This window comes from Sycon ciliatum, chromosome 6 (assembly GCF_964019385.1).
Source record: "Sycon ciliatum chromosome 6, ocSycCili1.1, whole genome shotgun sequence".
Taxonomy (NCBI): domain Eukaryota; kingdom Metazoa; phylum Porifera; class Calcarea; order Leucosolenida; family Sycettidae; genus Sycon; species Sycon ciliatum.
The window spans coordinates 5920827-5947039 of NC_088648.1; the positions used below are offsets into that span (position 1 = coordinate 5920827).

General features: G+C 47.4%; 1 protein-coding gene and 2 long non-coding RNA genes across 5 annotated transcripts in view; all 3 read right to left on the minus strand.

The window, feature by feature from the left end:
• The window catches only part of LOC135819236 (uncharacterized), a 13840-nt gene extending 1700 nt beyond the window's left edge, over positions 1–12140 (minus strand). The window contains exons 1-6 of one of the 2 annotated variants that reach the window (XM_065332406.1): positions 11814–12140; positions 9523–9607; positions 8131–8214; positions 6673–6830; positions 2591–2729; positions 1–574 (exon numbers count right to left, since the gene is read on the minus strand). The exon at positions 1–574 is cut by the window's left edge and continues 1700 nt beyond it. In XM_065332406.1, coding sequence (XP_065188478.1) covers positions 1–574; positions 2591–2729; positions 6673–6830; positions 8131–8214; positions 9523–9607; positions 11814–11816 — 1043 coding nt within the window. In that variant the 5' untranslated portion in view covers positions 11817–12140. Of the gene's footprint in view, positions 575–2590; positions 2730–6672; positions 6846–8130; positions 8215–9522; positions 9608–11813 lie in introns of both variants that reach the window. The other variant, XM_065332405.1, reaches the window with a different exon arrangement.
• Positions 12141–13054: 914 nt separating this feature from the next.
• Positions 13055–15689, minus strand: LOC135819237 (uncharacterized). Of its 2 annotated transcripts, XR_010553879.1 has the most exons (4): positions 15093–15689; positions 14677–14731; positions 14482–14585; positions 13055–13567 (listed from the first exon to the last, which is right to left on the minus strand). It is a non-coding gene; the product is annotated as an uncharacterized LOC135819237 (long non-coding RNA). The 2 variants fall into 2 exon arrangements; XR_010553878.1 differs by lacking the exon at positions 13055–13567 and having other exon boundaries at positions 14118–14585; positions 15093–15688.
• Positions 15690–20285: 4596 nt separating this feature from the next.
• LOC135818806 (uncharacterized) lies at positions 20286–24012 on the minus strand. The gene is made up of 4 exons (XR_010553759.1): positions 23840–24012; positions 22986–23108; positions 21946–22046; positions 20286–20699 (listed from the first exon to the last, which is right to left on the minus strand). It is a non-coding gene; the product is annotated as an uncharacterized LOC135818806 (long non-coding RNA).
• Between the last annotated feature and the right edge of the window lie 2201 nt (positions 24013–26213).

Here is a 26213-nt window from a genome sequence, read left to right on the forward strand (position 1 = left end):
CCGGGACCGTGACCCGCGTCCGGGGGCTCGTGAATGGTTGGAGTCACCGGCCTGATGCGTGTAACACTTGCTGTGGACGACTCGGCCATCCTTGTTCGCAGCTCCACGCCGGATAGGTGGAAGTTGCCATTGTCACCTGCCATCCATGACTGACCGCCCTCGGCCGGCGTGTTGTTGATTATACTAGTAGAGGTGGGCATGGGACAGGCGTCAAGCTCAGTTTCCGATTCCAAATGCACCATCACATCCGGGATCTGACTGCCAATCGTCACCACGGATTGGTTGTGGGCTTTGCATGGTCTAGGCACCTCCTCCTCCAGATCCTTATCGCCCGAGGCTCTGCGCTTGACTGAGGGCCATCCTCCAAAGTAGGAATCCAGGTCAGTAGTGGTGCTATCCCGGTTACGCCGGCCATACGCCACCGTGTCGAAAGACATGCGTGATTTGGTTGGCTCCATTACACCGCGCCATTTGGAGTTCCTGTACTTGAGAACAAGTAGAGCAATGACTAACAGCAGCACACCACTGCCTAGTCCTATGCCTATGAGGACTTCCGTAGCTAAAGACAACTTGGCTGCAGCAGAAACAAATTGCACGCGTACAGACGTATTCCGACAAGGTACAAACAATCAGCAACCCCACCGCACACCCAACAATGCCCACACAGACACAGATCCAGATACACAAGCACGCACACGCGTGCGCGTGCACACACACACACACCATGCACACACACATGCACACATGTATAATATACAAAATTAACTGCTTCATTTCCAGGTTTTCCAGCAGTAATCTATACAATGTTGCCCGGGCGGATTGGGCATATGCACGGTATGCACTGTTTTGTTGTCAACAAAAAATGGACATGCCCCCCCCCCCCACACACACACACACACAAACACACACACCCACACACCCACACCCACACACACACACACACACACACACACACACACCCACACACACACACACACACACAGATACACACACGCGCGCCCTGCCTTGATTCTACAACCAGAGGAAGAATAACGTAAACAAGAACGGATTGACTGCAGACCGTGCAATTGTCATACAAGTTGCGTGCGTCTTTTGAACTACATAGCGGACAGCACCTCTACAACACGGCCATGAAAGGGCAAGATGGTGGGGCACTCTAGCCCTACTTTATCGTACGTCCACACTGCCATAAACTGGTCACGGGGCTCTCCCAGGGAGAGGGGAGAGAGATTCGAAAGAAATCTTGCAAAGATATCTCAAGTAGGTTTTGAGCCGCCCAGCGACACCCCTTGAAATTACCCGCCTCTGAGTCTCCTTGGACGGGATTCCACATAATGCGCTCACCATACTGCAGTAAGTGACTTCCCCACCCACCCCCGCCCACCCCCACCACCACACATCCAAGCCTGCGCGCACGCCTGCACGCACAGGCACACTCGTACTCATACTCTTGCCCATCGCGGAAGCGATGATAGGGAAGCAGCTACGTTAGAAATAGCAACTTGTGCTGGGACTACCCCACTCAATAGGTTGCAAGGCTGATGAATTGACCACCACCAATTTTAGCAAAGGCACACACATACCTCAGACCTCAGACCTGCCCATCGCGGAAGCGATGATAGCGAACATCTATGTTAGACATAGCAACTTGTGCTGGGATTACACCATTCAACAGCTCGCAAGGCTGATGAATTGACCGCCACTATTTTTAGCCTGGTATCCACCACACAGCTGATTGAAGTGACTTTTTCTGGCCAGTGAATCTCTATTTTTCATTTTTCCATTTTTTTTCTACACACACACACCACACCACATACTCCGGCATACACTGGCTGTTGGTAACCACCCAGGAGAATGAAAGAAAAGTCAGGAAGAGTCCAAGAAAGAGAAGAAAGACGTGTGCCACCATAATCGTCGGGAATTGAACCCGCAACCTCTCGATTGGAAATCGACTGCACATACCACTGCACCATATGGGACACACATACACACACATACACACACATACTCACGCACGGACACCCCCACCCCACGCGCGCGCACACCTTTGGACCTTTGGAAAGCCCATCGCCGAAGGCGATGATAGCTATTAGGCTTGGCAGAAGTTCTTGTGTCAGGATAAATCATTCGGACGGCGAAAGTCGCGGCCGCAGACACAGACGGACACTCTTGGTTTTGGCTGGCTTGGTGGCTTCCGACGGCTACGCTCCCGCCAGTCCCTCCGGTCCTGAGAAAGGTGGTACCATTGCGCCTCCGGGATACCGGTCGCACGCAGGTCCGAAGCTGCCACATCTCTCCAACGACGCTTGGGTCCATGGCGGGGCCGCGTGTTAGTGCCCTCCGCAAACAGTATCTGCTTTGGCAACCTTGTGGTGCACACACACACATACACGCACACACATACTCACGCAGGCCCCCCCCCCGCACGCGCGCGCACACACACACACACGCACGTGCGCGCACACAAACACACACACGCACACACACACACACACACACACACACACACACACACACACACACACACACACACACACACACGTACACACAAATACAGCGACTTGAAAGCACACGTACTCGCAGTACTGACCTGTGACTATCAAGTAGAACTTGATAGTTGCTGTAGCAGCGTTGACATCGGCACTGGCTGACGCACTGCACTGGTAACGACCAGCATCTTGCAGTGTTGTAACAGGTAACACCAGAATAGACACCGTAGTTCCATTCGCCTGATTTCAGGAACACAAAGAAACACACCGCACAACATCTCACAACACGCACATTCCCGTTTGTTTAATCAGTATTGGCCTACAAAATAGTGGCAGCCATCTCTACACTTACACCTAATTTGTGTTCCATCGATAAACTTCAAAGGGAAGCGTGCCAGTGAAAATCGGAAGTACAGTCCATTCATAAAAAGGGGCCCTGGCTCTGGTGAACTCCCGTGTTTGGTAATTTTTTGTCATTTTATTGTACACAGTACAGTGTTGCGAATTTTGAAATTTGAAAAAAGGATCCGAAAAATTTACTTCTACTGGGGTTTTGTGGAGTATTGCATGCTTGTCAGATATTGCATGCTTGTTAGATATTGCATGAATAAGTATTGTCACAAACTAATGGTTCACACTAAGCATACACACAAGCATACAAGCAATTGATTATACAGTCTTCTTTCTTTTTTCTATCGTGTCTTCTAAAGTGGTTTACTTACCTTTTGCGCCATGGCACGCCTACGACGTTCCCATGGTCTTCATGTACGACATATGGTTTTCTAGCCCGTTTTTCCTGGGGCTTTTCACCTTGTGTCGTCTTCTGGTTATTGGGTTCTTCATTCCGTTGTCTAATGATGAGTTACAGTTTTTATCCTGTGAACTAAGAGAACCCAAGATGCGCTCGCGTTGAGCCAAAGCAGTCTTACCATTAACCCTTTTGTAAAGGTTCGAACCGCACTATGCACTGTTGCAGGCGGAGTCAAATGGCTTGGATTTTCACAGTTTTTTCCCAATTCAGTGCTTTTGGGACAAACCCCGGCCGAAATCCCATTCTTGTTAGGGCTTGCTTTTTGGAGAAATATACTTCAGAGACATAATTGGAAGAGGATTCCGTATTGGTTTGCAGAAATAAATTCTGAAAAACTCAAAGTTTGACCCATTTATATGGCCACAAGCTAGAAATCCATCTTTCTATGAATGGACTATAGCTCTCGGTACTCATGGTGGTTGTAGTCCACTGTGCACTGTTTTTTTTTAACGTCTTTGTCGCTTACAATGTGAGTCTTCTGGTAGCGAATACTCTGTTGTCATGAGTCTGCTGCGTGCCCATCTCTCTTTCTCCTTACTCCTTTCTCCGCAGATTGAGTCTCTTTCTCCTTACTAAGATCCAGTATTCTTTGTATTCGTGGTGCTCGTTCTCGTCGGGGTTTCCCCGTCCAACGTTTTGTGGATACACGTAGTTCCGTGGTGGTGGCTGAGTCTCGCCTTGTTACGTAATTTTCTGATCTTCTATACTGTGTTTATTTGTTTATCAAGTTTTTTGTTTGTTTTGTTTGTTTTTGATTTTTCATGTCCCATGCGCGTCAACAGTACTTCACACTTTTCTTTTTTCCCGCGTTATCACCTCAGCTATGCCAGTTTTGTATGTGGAAACCCCCTATATAATAGCAGTTTGGTCTATATTTTTAATCATTCAACATCTACCTTCACTGATGAGCTATGTATTAGCGAAACAGCTGTCTGAAGAAGTTTATCAATATCGTCTACGGAAGTGTCCTCGCAATGGTGATGGTTGTGTGCAGGAGGGTCTAGTCGGCTAAAGAGTGCAGTTTAATGGTGGAGGTGACTCAACATTTTCTTCAATGGCCGAGAGCTCTGTCGCACCCTATAATAATTTGATTTTTCTTGATGAAGTTATTGGTGTTCTTATTAATTACTTCCTCCGCGTCATCGAAATTGTCGCAGTTTGACTTTTGATATAAAACGGGGTATTTACTCACCAGCACTCGTACCAGAGGCAAGGAATCGGACATAGGCGATGGTCATCAGTATAGGGTGACGCACTCGTACCAGAGGCAAGGAATCGGACATAGGCGATGGTCATCAGTATAGGGTGACGGCAAAGTTCTTTTTTCTGTTATTGGAAGCTGGAATTTTTGAACTAGACGCAATTTCTTCGCTGATGTCGCTGAGATGGTAATTGCGACTGGGTGAGATCAGTCAGGCATTGCAGCCTGCGCATTTCTCGTGCTTATGGCCATTCACTCAAGCCTCATCACTGTTTTACCTTAGCTGGGGTGAGAATGAATTCGTGGAACAAGTGGCAGCGCTTGGAGAAAATCGAGGGGTCAGCAAACTAAATGCATGCAACAGCGATAAAATTTGTCGCTCTGGCCGAGACACTCAGTACTAGTACATGATTGTACCTGCAAGAGCCGTGTAGACTCTACACGTAGTGCTAGTAATGCACGCGCAGGTGCCGTACCATGGTATACCAGTGAATCAGGGCCGGGCAGTGATGCTGAAAAAGAGGGCGCGCTGGACGTGATAGTACACTTACCTGCATGAGCTGTGACCACACAGCTAAAATAAATGGGCATGCCACGGCTAAAAAAAGTTCATTTCAAGATCGAGGCGATACCGCCGACGGTAATCAACTGACCTCGCCACGATCGTGTATTCTTACTAGGCGTCGTTGGTGGTGAAGTAGAAATCATCCAGAGCTAGCAGACGACAAGCATAGCAGCTCTTGTTCTGTGGAGAATGTCAAAGCGTTTGAGATGAGGCGCGACCAACTTTCAACCTTCCTTGAAATATTTCGGAACGATAATTTTGCGTCCATTGACATCAGGGACGACGAGGACTTCATCTCTGCATGAAAACTCTCAGTCCAACTGTCCTGGATCGTTACTCTAGTCTTCAGACTATCATACTGTGTAATAAGTTTTGAATGGCTTAGCTTATGGAGTTGTCAGTAACAAGTGACAAGTCACTAGTCAAACTGCGACAATTTCGATGACGCGGAGGAAGTAGTACAGTGTTTTTTTTTTGTTATTGTTTTTCTCCTTTTGAATTGAGTTTATTGATTGAGTTTATTTTTAATTATAAAAGAATTGATTTGAAGTTTTTTTTGGTTTGGGTTTGAAATTCTTAATTTACACATGCATTTTTCGCACGCCTCTGCCATATTAGGGAAATTGGTTCCAACATCAAAGGGCAGACTGCGCCAAGTCTGTCTTTTGATGTTGTACTCTGCGCACTGTGCAGACCAAATTTCCGTAGAAACTCATCACACGAGTCTGCATACCGTATAATTATGAAGCACTCCATCACAAACGTAAAGCACACTATCTCGGTCGTACATTACAATAGTGCAGAAAAGCTAACTGTGCATGCTTGTTCAGTACGCCGCCAACACATTCGACCACGAGCCACTGTTTTCATCAAAGCTTAAGGCATAGGTATCCTATTTTCCCGGTTAAAAGTCGACCTACATCCGAATTAAACAGGGGTAGTCAATATACGAACGGGGTTTTATGGCTATTGAACAGGTGAATAGAGGCTCAAGTAGTATGGGTGTGCTTATAACAGGGTGTACTTATAACAGGGGTGTACGTATAACAAGGGTGTACTTATAACAGGGGTGTACTTATAACAGGGGTGTACTTATAACAGGGGTGTACTTATAACAGGGGTGTACTTATAACAGGGGTGTACTTATAACAGGGGTGTACTTATAACAGGGGTGTACTTATAACAGGGGTGTACTTATAACAGGGGTGTACTTATAACAAGGGTGTACTTATAACAGGGGTGTACTTATAACAAGGATGTACTTATAACAGGGGTGTACTTATAACAAGGGTGTACTTATAACAGGGGTGTACTTATAACAGGGGTGTACTTATAACAAGGGTGTACTTATAACAAGGGTGTACTTATAACAGGGGTGTACTTATAACAAGGATGTACTTATAACAGGGGTGTTCTTATAACAAGGATGGACAAATAACAAGGGTAGACAAATAACAAGGGTGGACTAATAACAAGGGTGGACTTTAACAAGGGTGAGTTCATAACAGGGATGGACTTATACACATAGGTGCACCCATAACAAGGGTGGACATATACCCGGTGTAATATGGTATGTGCACACGGTTTCTGCTCCACCGTAACGTACCTTGACAGTGGTCACCGCGGTTTCTGGAACTCTGGGGCCCGTCCATTTCACGTCACCCGTCACTGCTCCAGTGTACACACAGGCGAATACAACTGGCTGCCCATCATCTACTCTATACAGATCCATATTCTCAGGATGGCGGCGAACTGTCAGCATAGCTGGTGAGGGTGTATCTAGATGTGCACAGGGACATGTGCACAGCGACATACACACACACACACACACACACGCACGCACGCACGCACACACACACCACCACCACACACACATACACACAGACACACACACACACACAGACACACACACACACACACACGCAAACACACACACACACACACGCACACACACACACTCCCATATGCATACACGGGCACACACGTGCACACACACAAACGAAATCCACACACAGAGTGCAAACAAAGCTGTCCGAATGCCCTATTTCACTCACTTTTGTTCCCCTTCCCACTCCATTCAAAGGAGCATTGGAGAGCGAGTAATGTGGATTTATATCTACAAAGGAACCTCAACCACAGGTGACAGTGACGAATACCTATGGCAGAGTGTGGTTTTAGATCTATGATTATGCTGTCAGTGACACAGACTCGCACACCTACAACACCGCGCATGCTCATATCACACGTGCACGCGACTAGACGAAGACAGTTCGGGGAATGTCATCACACAGGAAAGCAATACATCATTTTCCGGTGTTTGTCACTATGCTTGTTTTTCTTCCTTTGCACACCAACGAGAACAAAGCAGCGCTGGGCATGGTCAAGAGGATGTTTGGGGAGACATAATGTCAACAACTCTACAGAACTCAACATAAAATGCTTGTGAACACAATAAGGCAACAGCAAAGAAGAGGGAAACCAAAAAATTGTTTCCGGACCTGCTGCGTGTTACGACTGTGTTTGCTCAATACAGTCTTGCATACACTTCAAAATGATGTCACACCAATCAGGTTGATATGCAAGGTCTAGGTGGAATGTGCCTCCATGTACGTCCATGTACGTCGTCATAAGTTTCCTCCGGAAACGGACACGATTCTTTATTGTAAAACTAGGGCTACAGTACACAACCGTAAACGAACACCCCCCCCCCCCCCTCTTTTCTCTTTTCCACAGAGACTTCAAACACCAATGGCTGAGCAAGATTGTCATTGTCATGGCAATGATGCAAGCCGGTGGGGGGTCAAGCATGGTCAACCGAGCTTAGCAGAATAACGTCAGCCTAGCTAATGGCTGCGTCTGCTGCAGGTTCTTTCTTTCTAGAATTTAAAAAAAATTCACAATCCACTTGAGACTCGTCTGCAGGCCGAGTTGTCCGCGTACGAGGGAACGCCACCACCCTCTACGGATCAAAGCGCACGTGCAGCTGCTAAAGCGGTGGGAGGTGAGTTGATCAGACCTACCATGATTTCAAGAATGACCAGAGTAATACGTATGACTGTCTCACCGGCTGTCGGAGGAATTGTACTTGTCTCAGCCCCCGGGGATGTTGATACAGACGCGGTGGCCGGTAGCTCTGCCGTTGTATTGCCTGGACAACAGGTGAGATAAGAAACATTCAAAAAGGCAACTTAGCGTCATGTGCCTGCCGGACATCCTCTAGCAAGTACGTTTTTGAAACATAAAGGAATGGGTTTTTTTCATTTTCAGCCACTGACTGCTCCCTGTGACAATTTCTCCATACATGTATGCATGTATGTATGCAGTGTAGCTGCAGTGGTCTATGTGCAGCCACTGATGCTGCATTGCGTTCAGCAACAGTCCGTTAAGTGCACACAGAAACCCACGCCTTAACTAGCAAACACACCCGATGTCTGAGCTGTATGTCTACGGCGCACACACGGCTGCAGCATCTCTACGAGGTTCATCGAATGTCATAATATCTCACAACATAACAACAACAACCACAACAACACGAGCATTCCGCCAGAATGTGTCTACTGGAAGTCGACAAATTTCCGGCCCATTCAAAATTTCGGCCTCACAGGGCTAAAACCTATTTCGGCTGCGTCAAATTTTCGGCCTGTACTGGTGCCGCCAGTATACACTGTCGCACTGAACATTGGAATTTTCGGCCAAACGTGACCAGGCCCAAAACAGCCGAAAATAAATGTGCGCCGAATATTTCTTGACCTACTGTACGTCAGAGCTAAAATTCTGCTCCAGGCATATGTAATTGCTTTTTCCAGAATATTTGCAAAACTTCGTGACTGAGCTCACAGACTAGAGAAGAGATGCTACATGCATCTACTCAAGTTCAACTGATGAGGGGTGGATTGCCCGAAACACTGTGTATTGAGCAGGGGAGGAGGGGGGGGGGGGGGGGGTGCTTTCTGGCCAGTTGCCGAGTCGAAGGTTCGATGGACTTTCTCGTGTGCTCTGGATGGCAGTCGTGAGTCAGTCAAGTGTCAAGTCAAGCCGGCGGAACAGCGAGAGCTCCAGTGTGGGGAGCAAACCCTTTCCTAACAAATCAACGCTGAAGTCGCTACCATTAATTCGTAACGCTATATGCAGCTTGGACTTAAAGCTTCACAACGGTGCCATGGTCCAGGCCAAGCTGAACACCCACATCAATACATATGCGTGCTTGCCACTGTACTCCTCGCGCAATGACTCTTCACTTACTGTCTTGTGCATATAACAAGACCTTTTTCCCCCGTTTCATGCCAGAATATTTTTGCCTGATGATCGCGATCGGGCAAGCGTGAAACTCTGAGTTGCAGTAAATAATCTGTTCCGCCTTACTTGTAAGGACGCTCTGCCGTTCCGGGTATTGAGCACTTTGTGTACAGAGAGGACTTAACCTACTTTGTAGCAACATCACCATTCCACTACTCACCTCCTCCAGCCTGCGTCGCTCCATTGTTGCCATGCACTAGACAGACTAATGCCAAGAACAGTGAGAAAATCGGCAGCCTTGGGGCCTGCAAAAGCACACATTCAGAACAGACAGACAGGCCCATCAACAAAGGTTAAATAAACTATCTGAAATGAGAGCGGGGCGCAGCCGGAGGAGGAACAGCAGCAGCAGCAGCAGAACATTACGCAGTTTAATTATCCTTGCCTGTACAAGAGGCTTTAGCAGCAGCAGCAGCAACAGCAACAGCAGGGATAGCTGAGAAAACATTAGAGATAGCCCTGACAAAATAACCAGAATGAGTTTGTCCCCTACAACTGCCACCAGCACCACCTTCAATACGAGCAACGCCAGCGCCGCTAGGAGTACCACTACCAGCCATATTGTCAACACCAGTACCATCACAATCACCATCACCTTTCACCTGCAACATTATCACCAGCAGCACCACCATCACATCGCAAACATCATCAGTGACACCATAACCTTCACCAACACCCCATCACCATCACTCACAACTCCACCACCACCAACACCAGCACATTTGTCCATACTTCGAATTACATTTTATCTCGAAGGTTTCTTCAAATTCTGTATCACAACATGTGGGTTCAACAATAAAGTTACCACCATCACCAACACCAGCACTATCACCACAGGTGCCAACTTCATCAGCACCAACACCAGCAACAGCCACGCCAGCAACAGCGCAAGTAGCCCCAGCATCAACTCCAGCAAAATTGTCATCATCACCGCAACAGCAGCAGCAGCAGCAGCAGAAGCAGCAACAACAGCAGCCGCAGAAGCAGAAGAAGGAGGATCAGCAGCAGCAGCAGCAGGAACAGCAGAAGCAGCAGCAGCCACAGCAACAGCAGCAGTAGTAGCAGCAGCAGCAGCAACAGCACAAGCAGCAGCAGCCACAGCAACAGCAGCAGTAGTAGCAGCAGCAGCAGCAGCAGCAGCAGCAGCAACAGCAGAAGTAGCTGCAGCCACAGCAGCAGCAGCATCAACAGCAGCAGCAGCAGCATGACAGGAACGTTCCACCATCGCAATATTCACTTCCGTGTAATTGGGTGTGTAGCCTGTGTGTACTTACGAACTGATAATAATATAACAACACTATTTAAGGAGTACAGCATTGGGTATAAGGAATACATAAATACAAACACCACTAACGCCAACATCAACACCAGCAACTCCGTCAACACCAACCCAACAGCAGCAGCAAATTAAGAAGAGGCAATAATTGAAACAGTGACAATAGCACCAGCAGCTTCCTTAGTTTGCAGCACCATCAGCACGCAACAGCGGGTCTGTTACTCAATGCTGTCCTGACACCTTAATGCCTTACAAATCTTCTTTGTACGCAATCTCTTTGGCTCAGGGACATCATTTCAAACAGACGATAAACTAAGAAAAATTCTAGCACAAGAGGGATAAGACCGTGGACAAGATAGGACATTAGGGACCTTTCGCACCACGCGTACGGATACGAAACGAATGCTGATTCGTCACCTGGGTTCGAGGATTCGTCAGAGTCCCTGTGGAGAACTCGTTTTCACGAGTGGAGGCCTCTTCATTCGTGGCGCGCTCCGAATCCGTCGGGTACACATTTATTTAGATAGGTACACAAAGTGATGTTTAAGTTTTGCCAGGTACACATTTTTCCCTTGATTCCATGATCCATGCATGTGTGCGTGTAAAAACCCGTACGCCAAGCTACCGGCCGTATTCGTAGTGGCCATGCACGTTTGCATGACGACTTGCGAAACCTGAATCTGTTTTCAACGAAACGATTACGAGCCGAATCAAACTTTCGTTTCGCATTCGATTCGTAGCAAATGCGAAAGGTCCCTATTGTCCCCTCACACTCAAACCTTACTGACTGATGATTCCAACCCTTGATTTATTATGATTATTAGTATACTGTCATAGTACATGCAGCGAAATGATGGACTGCTGGCTCAAGGGAGACAGGTCATTAAAGGTTTTACCCTTGGACAGCCCATCCACTAACAAAAAATGTCTTTCTTACAAAACTGGAGAAAAGTACGGGATCTTTTCCCGAAGATCTGTGCCAGTGAGCGATTGCACTGCACCAAAATAGCACTCTGGGACAGGTTCTAAACTTCAGGTGTGTCTCTAATCCTCCCTCAAGCCACTGAGTTCTCGATGCATTATTTTTATAGTGACCAAATACACAGGAGATTGCCAGCCTTTATCGAGTGTGCAACACCGTACGAGAACTCGTCACACCGTCTAATACAACTTACCATTTGCCAGACCCTCGTCTGACAACTGTGGTGTCACCGGTTTCTGAATCACCACGTTGTCAGCTCAGCTAGCTCCCCTCAGGAAATAAAGTTAGTGATTTCCGACATTTTGGAAAATTCTGCGGTACTTCCAAAGCTAGCAATGCTCGCGCACAGCGGGACTGTCCTCTTCGAAATTGTGCCGCACCTGGGTGGATGTAACGATATCGACGACCATCTCCTCGTTTCACGCATTGAAGATAGGTTTACAAGGGTGAAGGAATGGCTTGAATTCAAGTAAGCTCTATCTCTAGTCCTCAAAAGTCTTTTTCATATCACCGAGAACATAAGCTTTTTCGTTTTCGACGGTCTGTCTAGATCTTTTTGATCATGATTATTAATCGATTATGCTGTATGCATGACTCATTGTTATGAGATCAGTGATGTCCGAATACAGTCCGATGCGATCTGACTGAGTAGATCTACGAGCGTACTGTAGATTACCCATATAAAAACCGCTCTGTGAGCGGTTCTGAAAAACCTCTACTGGTGCAGCCCCGTCGTAAAAGTAAGAAATTAGAACTGGCGCATTGTCCTCCCAAATGTGAACTGATCCACCTAAATCGCGATTGACGGGACCCGAACGCACCAGTAGCACGAGGTTCCTACCCAGTATACCTGTGGATGCAGCTGGGGACGCTGGTCCATAGCCAAAGCGGCAAAGGTGGGCTTCGGGGTAGATCTAAGTTATTCTAAGTGTTGTATGGTAACTAACGTTACTTGATCAGCGCCGACGCCGGCTGTAATCCTGTGCCCTCCCGACCTCGTGCTACTGGTGCGTTCGGGTCCCGTCAATCGCGATTTAGGTGGATCAGTTCACATTTGGGAGGACAATGCGCCAGTTCTAATTTCTTACTTTTACGACGGGGCTGCACCAGTAGAGGTTTTTCAGAACCGCTCACAGAGCGGTTTTTATATGGGTAATTTCAGTTCTTTTTCTGTTCCCTCCCCCACCCTAGCCTAGCTCCGAAGATAAACATGGTGAGCACGCGCAAGATGCACTGTATGTAGCCATGCAACTGCAGTAGCCCACTGATACATTCCAGCCCTCCCCACCTCGCTACCCCGCACACAGACACCTTGTGACAAACACGCACATGCACATGGCACACACACACATACATACACACACACGACCCAAACAGGAAATTCTTGATGAACATTGTATAATGCCATTCAAAGCAGTGGCCACCATACTTCAGGAAGTCAGTTGTGAAACAAAAATAATTCAACTACAATGTGCAGGTAAGCTGGCGGCCAAAGCACAACATTGCAAACCGTGATGATATTTGCCTAAGGATTGCAGTTTGGAGACCACACCATGGAAGCAGTGAATACAGAATTATTGTGATGTCATACAAAGACAAGCAAAGAAGTGGCCACCATACACCAGAAACTTGCAGAAAGTCACATATCCAACAGATAGAGAAGTGAACAGCATCTGGTACAGCCCACACAAAACCAAGCTGACTTGATACTTGTCCGAAGATCGTAAGTGGCAGATCCTTTTCAACGATAGCATGCAGGTGTACGTTACACGCTTGGACAAAATCTGACCGTGTCACCGGCATACATTGTCATCACATGCATACCCCACAAGTTACACACATGCACAGTAGAAGCACAATAAAAGCAATGGAAAATATGAAGGGGTTGCTGAAGCATCTTCACACTTCAATTTCAGACTTCGATGTGGTCGTCACGGGGTGATATACCTGCAAGATACAAGTGATACAGAAAGAAAGCATAAGGTCGTGAGGTAGGCTATGAGACACCACGAATGGGTCACCTACATGTATGTTCAGGGCTGGTGTACACACACACGCAGGATTATCATAATCGAGAATTTCCCAAACTACAGAAGAGCAATGAAATCCATTTGCATGCACAGGAGCAATTTTGCAGTATGATGCGCAGCTCGGGAATACACCTGTTGGCAATGGATTACATTCCCATTGGAATTCCCATTCACATGGGATTCACAGAAGCAATTTGGCAGTGTGCTGCGCAATGCGACACGACCTGCGATTCTGCGTGCGATGCAAACTCGCACAAAATACCATTCACAGAATCACGACAAGACGTCAGCGATGCAACAGCGCCTTGCTGACGTGCCTCAAGTCAAAGCTCAATGAGAATGCGTTTGTCGGTTACAACTGGTACAAATGTACAAGCAATTTCTGAACTCTCCTGTGAATCCTGCTTTAAGCAGTGCAGGAATGTCCCTCCTCCGCTCCCCCCCCCCCCCCTCCACACCCTCAGGGAACTTGACAAGGAAGGGTGGTCTTCGCGGTTCCCAACATCTATTTGCAGTTTCTGGTCTCCACTATGTCTTTTCAATGGGGATTTGTACGTACCATAAAAGCAAGCCTAAAAAATGAACAGCATATTTGCCGTTCCCCCACTGGGGAGGATGCGTTCCACAGCTATCCTGACAAGATATTCCGAGAAGCGGTGCTGAGTGCAATGCATTGTGAAACTGAAAAAGCTGACCAAGCCGCGGCATATAACGTCTAAACTTCAATTGTAGTTCGCCAGCTGACTACTTTCAAACTCCATGTAGGTTGGAGTACAGCTGGCTTAGAAGTTGACAACAACGGCGCACGCACATAAGCAATGGCCACCTTACCTGTACTGTAGCAGTACTTCCGAGTTCCCGTATGGGAGTTCCCTCACTGTGTGTGCAATAGCAGCCTCATCGGACCAGTTCAATGCGACGCGGACAGTCCGACACTGAGGAGGACATTGAAGAAGTCAGAGACAGGAAGAATGGTTGATTTACAATTCAACTAGCAAGGCTGCACACCCACGAAGTTCCACTCACCATTGTGCCGTCCTTCTTGGAATGCAGAAATAACGCTTCCTCTCGAGAACGCAGCCTGTGACAGAGAAAAAGGAAGGAGCATCGCCATCGGCATTGGTCCTCTGCTATCACCGATTGCCGAGTTGCACAGTTCACTCTAACAAGACTGAGGATGTTCAAGAACTCCCCATCCATACCATTATTGGAGTAAGAGGAAAGGTCAGATTGCCTAGTTCCTAGGGCCTAGCATTCCTGGATGCCAGGATGTGCTGCCCCCCCCCCCCCCCTCCCTTCTACTGTCTGGAAAGGGCAACATATGTGACAGCGTTCACCAGTACAGTCGGAGGAGAACATGGGAGAAGGCAAAAAAGGGCAACACACATGAATCCCTTATAAACAAGCAGTGGCAACTCTAGCACCAGCAATGTTGGACTTACATCCCAGCCATTGCCGCCGGATTCAGCGGCTTCTTCTTCTTCGTCTCCCATCTTGGAAGCACTCCTTCCCGTAAGTTCAGTCCTGGGATCGGGAGTACAGTCGGAGGAGGACGTCGGAAAAGGCAAAAAGGCAACACACATGATTCCCTTATAAGCAAGCAGTGGCAACTCTGGCACCAGCAATGTTGGACTTACATCCCAGCCATTGCCGCCGGATTCCCACGCTTCCTCTTCGTCGTCTTCCAGTTCCCAGGTTCCATCTTGCAAATACTCCTTCCCGTAAGTAAGTGCAGTCCTGGCCTGGGTGGATGCGCAGTACATTGACTATGGCGGAGATGGAGCAGGTCAGGGAGCCCTATAGGGGTCCCGAGAGCAGATTGTGGCCAAATTCGGGACGATGCCGGACGCCAGTCAGTATGAAGTAGCGAATTGCGGACCGCCACGTAGATTGGGGTCGCGGGGTCATAATCCATGGGCACTACTCGTACGTTGCTCCAAAAAAGGGCACTGCACTGTTCCACAGTTGCTGTTAGCGGTCGCCAAAGGCACTTGGTAGGCCGGTAATTGGGTCACGTGTCAACAAAGTGTCAACAACGTGTCAACAACGTGTCGACTACGTGTCTTTAGCGGTACACTCATTTTGGTGTCCCCAAACTGAAAACATCGAGCACCAGTATGGAAAGGCTTTAGACAGAAAGCCTTTCCAATCTACTGTTACTTCAACACTGACACACTAGTAGAGTCTACACTGACAGCAGAGCTTGCACTAGCGCACGGTGCATGTGCAAAGACGTATATAACTTATTACCCATATAAAAACCGCTCTGTGAGCGGTTCTGAAAAACCTCTACTGGTGCAGCCCCGTCGTAAAAGTAAGAAATTAGAACTGGCGCATTGTCCTCCCAAATGTGAACTGATCCACCTAAATCGCGATTGACGGGACCCGAACGCACCAGTAGCACGAGGTTCCTACCTGTGGATGCAGCTGGGGACGCTGGTCCATAGCCAAAGCCAAAGCGGCAAAGGTGGGCTTCGGGGTAGATCTAAGTGTTGTATGGTAACTTGATCAGCGCCGACGCCGGCTGTGATCCTGTGCCCTCCCGACCTCGTGCTACTGGTGCGTTCGGGTCCCGTCAATCGCGATTTAGGTGGATCAGTTCACATTTGGGAGGACAATGCGCCAGTTCTAATTTCTTACTTTTACGACGGGGCTGCACCAGTAGAGGTTTTTCAGAACCGCTCACAGAGCGGTTTTTATATGGGTAATTTCAGTTCTTTTTCTGTTCCCTCCCCCACCCTAGCCCAGCTCCGAAGATAAACATGGTGAGCACGCGCGCGATGCACTGTATGTAGCCATGCAACTGCAGTAGCACACTGATACATTCCAGCCCTCCCCACCTCGCTACCCCGCACACAGACACCTTGTGACAAACACGCACATGCACATGGCACACACACACATGGGCACGCACACACATACATACACACACACACGACCCAAACAGGAAATTCTTGATGAACATTGTATAATGCCATGCAAAGCAGTGGCCACCATACTTCAGGAAGTCAGTTGTGAAACAAAAATAATTCAACTACAATGTGTAGGTAAGCTAGCAGCCAAAGTACAACATTGCAAACCGTGATGATATTTGCCTAAGGATTGCAGTTTGCAGACCACACCATGGAAGCAGTGAATACAGAATTATTGTAATGTCATACAAAGACGAGCAAAGAAGTGGCCACCATACACTAGAAACTTGCAGAAAGTCACATATCCAACAGATAGAGAAGTGAACAGCATCTGGTACAGCCCACACAAAACCAAGCTGACCTGATGCTCGTCCGAAGATCCTAAGTGGCAGATCCTTTTCAACGATAGCATGCAGGTGTACGTTACACGCATGGACAAAATCTGACCGTGTCATCGGCATACATTGTCATCACATGCATACCCCACAGGTTACACACATGCACAGTAGAAGCACAATAAAAGCAATGGAAAAATATGAAGGGGTTGCTGAAGCATCTTCACACTTCAATTTCAGACTTCGATGTGGTCGTCACGGGGTGATATACCTGCAAGATACAAGTGATACAGAAAGAAAGCATAAGGTCGTGAGGTAGGCTATGAGACACCACAAATGGGTCACCTACATGTATGTTCAGGGCTGGTGTACACACACACGCAGAATTATCATAATCGAGAATTTCCCAAACTACAGAAGAGCAATGAAATCCATTTGCATGCACAGGAGCAATTTTGCAGTATGATGCGCAGCTCGGGAATACACCTGTTGGCAATGGATTACATTCCCATTGGAATTCCCATTCACGTGGGATTCACAGAAGCAATTTGGCAGTGTGCTGCGCAATGCGACACGACCTGCGATTCTGCGTGCGATGCAAACTCGCACAAAATACCATTCACAGAATCAGGACAAGACGTCAGCGATGCAACAGCGCCTTGCTGACGTGCCTCAAGTCAAACCTCAATGAGAATGCGTTTGTCGGTTACAACTGGTACAAATGTACAAGCAATTTCTGAAAATGCTCCTGTGAATCCTGCTTTAAGCAGTGCAGGAATGTCCCTCCTCCGCTCCCCCCCCCCCCCCCTCCACACCCTCAGGGAACTTGACAAGGAAGGGTGGTCTTCGCGGTTCCCAACATCTATTTGCAGTTTCTGGTCTCCACTATGTCTTTTCAATGGGGATTTGTACGTACCATAAAAGCAAGCCTAAAAAATGAACAGCACATTTGCCGTTCCCCCACTGGGGAGGATGCGTTCCAAAGCTATCCTGACAAGATACTCCGAGAAGCGGTGCTGAGTGCAATGCATTGTGAAACTGAAAAAGCTGACCAAGCCGCGGCATATAACGTCTAAACTTCAATTGTAGTTCGCCAGCTGACTACTTTCAGAGTCCATGTAGGTTGGAGTACAGCTGGCTTAGAAGTTTGACAACGGCGCACGCACATAAGCAATGGCCACCTTACCTGTACTGTAGCAGTACTTCCGAGTTCCCGTATGGGAGTTCCCTCACTGTGTGTGCAATAGCAGCCTCATCGGACCAGTTCAATGCGACGCGGACAGTCCGACACTGAGGAGGACATTGAAGAAGTCAGAGACAGGAAGAATGGTTGATTTACAATTCAACTAGCAAGGCTGCACACCAACGAAGTTCCACTCACCATTGTGCCGTCCTTCTTGGAATGCAGAAATAACGCTTCCTCTCGAGAACGCAGCCTGTGACAGAGAAAAAGGAAGGAGCATCGCCATCGGCATTGGTCCTCTGCTATCACCGATTGCCGAGTTGCACAGTTCACTCTAACAAGACTGAGGATGTTCAAGAACTCCCCATCCATACCATTATTGGGGTAAGAGGAAAGGTCAGATTGCCTAGTTCCTAGGGCCTAGCATTCCTGGATGCCAGGATGTGCTGCCCCCCCCCCCCCTCCCTTCTACTGCCTGGAAAGGGCAACATCTGTGACAGCGTTCACCAGTACAGTCGGAGGAGAACATGGGAGAAGGCAAAAAAGGGCAACACACATGAATCCCTTATAAACAAGCAGTGGTAACTCTAGCACCAGCAATGTTGGACTTACATCCCAGCCATTGCCGCCGGATTCAGCGGCTTCTTCTTCTTCGTCTCCCATCTTGGAAGCACTCCTTCCCGTAAGTTCAGCCCTGGGATCGGGAGTACAGTCGGAGGAGGACGTCGGAAAAGGCAAAAAGGCAACACGCATGATTCCCTTATAAGCAAGCAGTGGCTACTCTGGCACCAGCAATGTTGGACTTACATCCCAGCCATTGCCGCCGGATTCCCACGCTTCCTCTTCGTCGTCTTCCAGTTCCCAGGTTCCATCTTGCAAATACTCCTTCCTTCCAGTCCTGGCCTGGGTGGATGCGCAGTCATTGACGATGGCGGAGATGGAGCAGGTCAGGGAGCCCTATAGGGGTCCCGAGAGCAGATTGTGGCCAAATTCGGGACGATGCCGGACGCCAGTCAGTATGAAGTAGCGAATTGCGGACCGCCACGTAGATTGGGGTCGCGGGGTCATAATCCATGGGCACTACTCGTACGTTGCTCCAAAAAAGGGCACTGCACTGTTCCACAGTTGCTGTTAGCGGTCGCCAAAGGCACTTGGTAGGCCGGTAATTGGGTCACGTGTCAACAAAGTGTCAACAACGTGTCAACAACGTGTCGACCACGTGTCTTTAGCGGTACACTAATTTTGGTGTCCCCAAACTGAAAACATCGAGCACCAGTATGGAAAGGCTTTAGACAGAAAGCCTTTCCAATAAGAGTCAAGCACGCTCAGGAGGTCATGATGGCTGAATCTTGCCCGAGCCTGCAGCCCAAGCCAAGGCCGCAGGGCCGTAGGCCCGAGGGCTGCAGGCAAGGGCAAGATTCAGCCATCATGACAGACAGAGCGTGCTTGATTTGATTTCTTACAGCGCGAAGGAACATTTCTTACATGACACGTGATCGTTGCCGGGGCCATGGCCAATAGGCGATCTTCCAGGCGATGCGCCGTTTTGCGAAAAGTCGACGTTTAGAGGTAGTTTTATTATCCCAAATGCCAAAGCGCGGGAAAATTCAAATGCAAACAGCTGCATTTTGGAGACGTATTTTTTATCGACAGTCGGGCAGTCAATGCCGATTTTCTCAAGAAGAAGAGTATTCAGAGGCAATGTTGTGCATTTTCCGTTGATACTATACGTGTGCCCTAGTGTTTGCATGAGCGAGGGTGGTGGTTTTGCTAAACCGTTCGCATGGCGGGCGGGTTTGCAAGAAGAAAGGCTTCAGCCATTGACGAGCGACGAGAAACCTGTCATTTCGTGCCATTTGAGTTAGCAGTAGCACCGGACAATACTGACACATGTCTGCGGCAGCAAACATAGTGTACTGACGGATCAAAAACAGCCACAATGTGTGTCACTGCGGAAACGGGCTGTAGAGGTGCATTTGCAAAGCTGCTGATTTTCATCGTCTTTCCATGCACAGGGTACGTATCATGCCCTTGGCATAGGCCAAAGCACGAAAGCTTTAGCTGGACACCACCCACAATCTCCACGTGGGTCCCAGTGTACCTGCTGCTGCCGATGAGAACCGCCCTATAAGCGGTTTACCCACCCATGTGTCCTCAATACGACTTAGAATACATCAGAAGTACGCCGTAAGCATTGGAAACCTGTACAGTTGAATCCAATTTCGACCAGAATGACTGTATTGGTTGGAAATGCATTGCACCATTCCACTGAAACGTTAACACACAAGAACAGGAAAAGGATGTAACAGAAAACGAAAGAATGTAACACAAAAGATAATCCCAAACCAGCGGAAAAAAGAACGTGGGAAGAAAAGCACTGTGGCTGGTGTAGGAAGCAAATACTGCAAATACTAGGCTAAACGGGAAGTACCAAATTATGTGGTTGTTGAGCATCTCCTCAGAGTCGACAAAGGGATAACGGAATGAGAGAGACCGACTATTTTTTGTCAAAACTGTCACAAGCTAGCAGCTGGTGATTGTTGAGGAAGGTAGTTACACCACACTGACCGACACCACTGCTGTGGGTAATGATTACGTGCATCGATCATTGTGCAGCACCTGGCAGCAATAAACCAGACAAAGCAGTACAATACCATGCAGAAGATGAAATGCTTGACGGAGTATAAGTAGTAGCAGACAAACTGTTACACAATGGAGCAACATTATTTGCTATTAAAATGGCATAAATATATTATTACTTTGACGAATACCCGACACATAACATTCCCGCTACAAGCATTACTAACTCTACTGTCCCTGATGCAGGAGGGACTAGTGGCACACATTCCTCCTGCATACCCCAAAGCTAAGAAAGGTGGCATCATGCTCATGTGAGCCGTTTGGGTACCACCCAAGCTCTGCACCAGGCTCTGTCCAGGTGCCTACACACAACCCTGGAGGACGAATGCAACCCCAAAACACGATGTAGTAAAGGGCAAGTCTATGGACACAGCTGTCAAAGTTATCCACCAAATTAACCTACAGCAGGCCAATGTACAGTGGAGGAGAGTACCGAGAAACTAAGAATAAAGGACTTATTGCCTGTTTGTCAGACTATCCACCCCAAGCTATGGTCATGAGGGTGGACAATATTGGATGGTGACAATTCCACCTCGCTCTCGTTTTCTCCCCTGGAATGAAGCTTCACACACATACCTGTAGTACCTGTGGTGTCTACAAGTAGTATAAACAGTCCTTCACTTACTCCACTGCTTTCTATAAAAGCCTGTCTTATGCAGAAGCTTGTTCTGAACACAAGCCTGAGTTCCAAGATAGGCAATTAGCACAATAGTCTGTCCTCGGGGAAAATTGCGGAAAAAAATCGCAAAAAACGCGGGGAAAACGCGGCATAATATGGCATCATTTGCGGTGAATTTGCGGTAAATATGTGAATAATATTGAAGTGCGGCAATTTTCAGTGAGTATGTAGTAAAATCAATCAGTTACAAGTCTCTGGTGTAAGCACTCGTCATATTTGAGTAAAAAGCCGCCACGATGAGACGTTGCTGACCGAACAGTGCACTGTGTGTACGTGTAGTGCAACAAAAAAGTTCAAAAAACGCGGGGAAAATCGCGGAAAACGCGGTCATTTAAAAAATCGCAAAAAAACGCGGCCGCAGAATCGCAATTTTCCCCGGGGACAGAATAGTGTGAATTTTGCATCGGCAACCATAAAAAGTTTGGTTTGACTACAAACATAATGCAACATAATGTAAATAGAGGCCTAGCTACCACACCGGCTTCTACAGAAATACGCCTGGCTTTCATAAACGACATTACAGTAAGTCATCCAGTTCGCACTCACCCACTTCAGTTGGTGCTTGCAGACGTGTTAGACACATACAGCCAGTCAAGTACACTTGCAGGGATCTTTTCTCAATGGGGAGTAACGGCTGGCCATAATACCTACAATACATACAGAATAACAATGGTGAACATAGCAAAAGGGAAAGGCATTCAAGACCTGCAGCTCCATGTATACATGCCGAGTGTAAGCGTGGTGTCTGTGGACAAAATCGACAAAGAGGTACCCTGGCAACAAAATGTAGTGCCAGGATGCCAGCAGAAGGCTACGTGGCACACCAGTCCAACATGTAAATCAACTACCATCCAGTTGTCACATTAGAGCTCAATTGTTGAAGTTCCACGGCCATTTGCCTGCCACATGCCAATCACAACAAGCACTGAGGAAGAAACTGAGACAAAGCGACGTCGAAGCAAAACACTAACACAGACAGGCGGGTTCCCCACACAGTGAAACTTCAGTATGAAGTACTAGTAGTACCAAGAGTCCATGACGTCAAGAGTATGCGACTGCACGTGGGTTCTGGCACTGCGCTCGGCCCACATTACGTATCCACGAACTGGGGAATCAGCCCATAGTCCGCAAATCAGAGTTGCACGCTTGTGGGTTGTGGGGTTGGGTTATGCGGACACCTGACAGTATGGATATACATGTAACATACTACGGGATATAAAGTACTTGTACTATTATGCAGAACCTTGCACCATGCAATACGTTATATCGGTACAGACCAATTTGGTATTGGAGGTTTGCTATACAGTGTACTGAAGTATCACTGCAATGCTGAATTGCCAATACATGTACATGTAGTGGAACATGAAGCTGTACAACCAGTTGACGTGTATTTGTGACGAAATCACACTACGACTGCAAGACTCAAAATGTACAACAAACATGTAATTTGATGGGGATCTTTCACCGAGGAGTCAGGTGATGGCGGTGCCGTAAAACCTACACGTGGAATTCAGCTGAACTGGAATTGTTGTCTCTGGAGTATTGCTTTAAAATTTAAGCAACAAAATCTACTATCAACTACCCACCTCTTCAAGGTAGGGATGGTGAAGAACCAATGACCTAGTCATGGTGTGAGGCTCTGACAAACATCTTGCAGCAGTCAGACAGCCTGTCACAGACCTGACAAAAGGCTGTGGGTGCAAGTCCGGCTGCAGGATCATACAATGCGAGTGCAAAAGGCAAATCTGTTATGCAGGCCAGGGCTAAAATGCCACACTTTCAACAACACCTCCGTGAGGGAAGAATGCGACAGTTCCAGTAAGCAAAAGGTTGTTTCATTTGAGGAGACTGAAAAGCAAGAAACCAGCAACGAATTGGACCAAGATTGAGTCAATGTGCACACAGGTGATGCGTGCATGTTCTTGTTTACTGGAATTATGGCGTATATGCTAGAAACATGGAATGCGCTACGAATTCTGACCTGAAATACACAAATATACACATTTGCCTGAGTTTCAATGAGCATGGATAGACGTGGAACACAATACTTCCACTGAAAATGGTGATATACCGGAAACACAATCCATCTGCTGCTATATGGGCGAGAAACTATTGTAACCTGGGATATTTTGAAACTTAGGTGTGATGAAATGTCACTTTCGTGGATTTTACACGTATCACAAAAAAATTCTTTCATTTCGTGCCATTTGAGTTAGCAGTGGGTCTGGACATAGACATAACCAGATCTTTACACAGGTTGGTTGGGACTATCTTTCTGCTATCTCGGATATTGTGTAAGATGTGATGGAGTCCATTACTGGCTGAACACCAAAGGAGGGAGGAAATTTCTACGACTGTACTGTAAGAAAACGACAACACGAAACTTCCCAATGGCTCAATAGCTGACCCCAAAAATATTACGGATCACTTTAGTACTTACTCAAGTCACATCGAATCCCTTATCGGCGGGCTCCAGGCTGTGGAACGCCTCCAGTGGGTCTGAATGTTCGACAACGTCAGCCATTACTTCTTCACGGAATCGTCATCTTCACCTCTGTACAAAATGAGCTGACCGGGATAATAAAAAACGGCTTTTTTTCGCTCTGGCGCATCGACTGTTCCCGCCGCGGGCATAATCAGGCCATCAGGACCGTTTGACGTCATTTCGGGAGTTTCAGGACCGTTTGACGTCATTTCGGGAATGTTCGGACCGTTTGACGTCATTTCGGGAATAATTTTTCGACCTTTCGACCTTTCGACCTTTGACCTTCCCTAATATGTTGCTTCGCAATGTAAGAAATCAAATCAAGCACGCTCTGTCTGTCATGATGGCTGAATCTTGCCCTTGCCTGCAGCCCTCGGGCCTACGGCCCTTGGGCTGCAGGCTCGGGCAAGATCCAGCCATCATGACCTCCTGAGCGTGCTTGATTACATACATTAGGGAAGGTCAAAGGTGGAAAGGTCGAAAGGTCGAAAAATTATTCCCGAAATGACGTCAAACGGTCCGAACATTCCCGAAATGACGTCAAATGGTCCTGATGGCCTGATTATGCCCGCGGCGGGAAGATCGCCTATTGGCCATGGCCCCGGCAACGATCACGTGTCATGTAAGAAAAGTTGATTATGGCCCCGGTATCCAGGTAACGACGCTAAGATCTGGACTACACTACAGTACCACTGCATGTAGATTGTAGACTAGACGGTAGACTAGAGGTCAACAGGTCAAACCGGGGTCGGATTTGCAGTGTACGGCACGTATTTTTACTGTTTCGCTCCCTGTTTTAGCCCTGGTGAGTGGTGGCCGGCCAGCGCCGCTGGCGCCTGGCGTGCCCCGGCCCGGCCGGCCCCAGCCTGGCCCAGTCACTGGCCGTTGCTCTATTTGGACATCAGCGGCGCCGCCCCGATATCTCGTGCCGTCGTGAAAGTGTTTTTTTTTTTTTTTTTTTTTTTACTATGTTCACACTCCCAGCTCGAAAATAATAAAGAAAGACAATGATACTGAGACTAGGACGAACGTGACAACTATTGAGCAGGGGCTGCACCGAGACGCAGCAGTGATGGTGGGGCATTGATGGCTCTGCCGACCTGAGGTCTCGGCATCACGGCCAAAAACACGCACCAAAAACAAAAGATAGAGCTGTACGAGTCAGCAAAATGAAAAGAAAGGAAGGGTTAACATCAGCGAGTGTGCGGGAGAAACTGTGAGACTATTAACATTTTTTTTTGGAGAAGAACTGCATAGGATGCAGAGCGTGCCAAGACTGGGAGGCCGCAGACGAAGGAAAAGCCTGTATACAGGCTTTTCATGTAGTGTAGTGCTGTACGTGACAACAATAATTGTATAATTTATTTTTCCTTTAAAAAGGACTCTCCAGACTCGGGCCAGAGGCCGTTTAGGCCTATCGAGGAATGATTATGTGCATGCTTTGAATCTCGTTGAAAGAAATTCCGTACATGCAGTTAGCAGGCACTAAACAAAGATATTAGAGAGATTCCGCAAGTTAGTTGAGCAACTCAGTTAAGTGAGAGGAAAACTCGTAAATTCGCGAGTTTGCACTCCAATAGAGGTGAAAATCTCCTGTTTCGCGTACATTTTAGAGGCCAAGTTACACGTGCAACGTGTCGTGAATTTTTGCCTTCGCAAGATTCGGGTTTAGTTCGAACAGCAGAACTTTCTCACACACAGAATATCAAATCTTCCAACAAACTCCATAAAACTATGGATACTCACACTTATTCGACCGGGATGACGAAACGAAAGTTCCAAAAACCCTCGTCACAAAACTACGTTCGGGGCAGTCAACTCACGTAAAACACATCAAATTTTACGTGAGTTTTTGAATTTTGATGTAAAAGTTCATGGCCGTAAGAATTTTACGTTAAACTTAGTAGTAGTAGTAGTAGTAGTAGTAGTAGAAGTAGTAGTAGAAATTATTATTTTGATAGGGAAGGCCCTACAGACGTTGCCGTCTTAACCTCTCTACTTACGGAAAGTTGTCAACAGAAACTACGTAGATAGGGCTCTGATACCGTAGGCGCTCCGTTAAGTGGATCAGGGTACAAATGCATGACTCTCTCCCCAGGTCGACCCGGTCGTACACTGTCGTGTTACAAGTTGCCAAGGGCAGCTACTTTATTTGAAAACTCCGTATGGCAGAACACTAGGCTTTCCCCAAATCGGCCCGTTTTTTCGCCTATTCGGCTTTTCGCTTAGCTCAAAAATACATCAGATTCGGCTGCAAAATCAACTGATTGTTCGAAAATCGGCTCCAAAATTTGGAATATAATTATTGGAAAATCGGCTAAAAGAATTG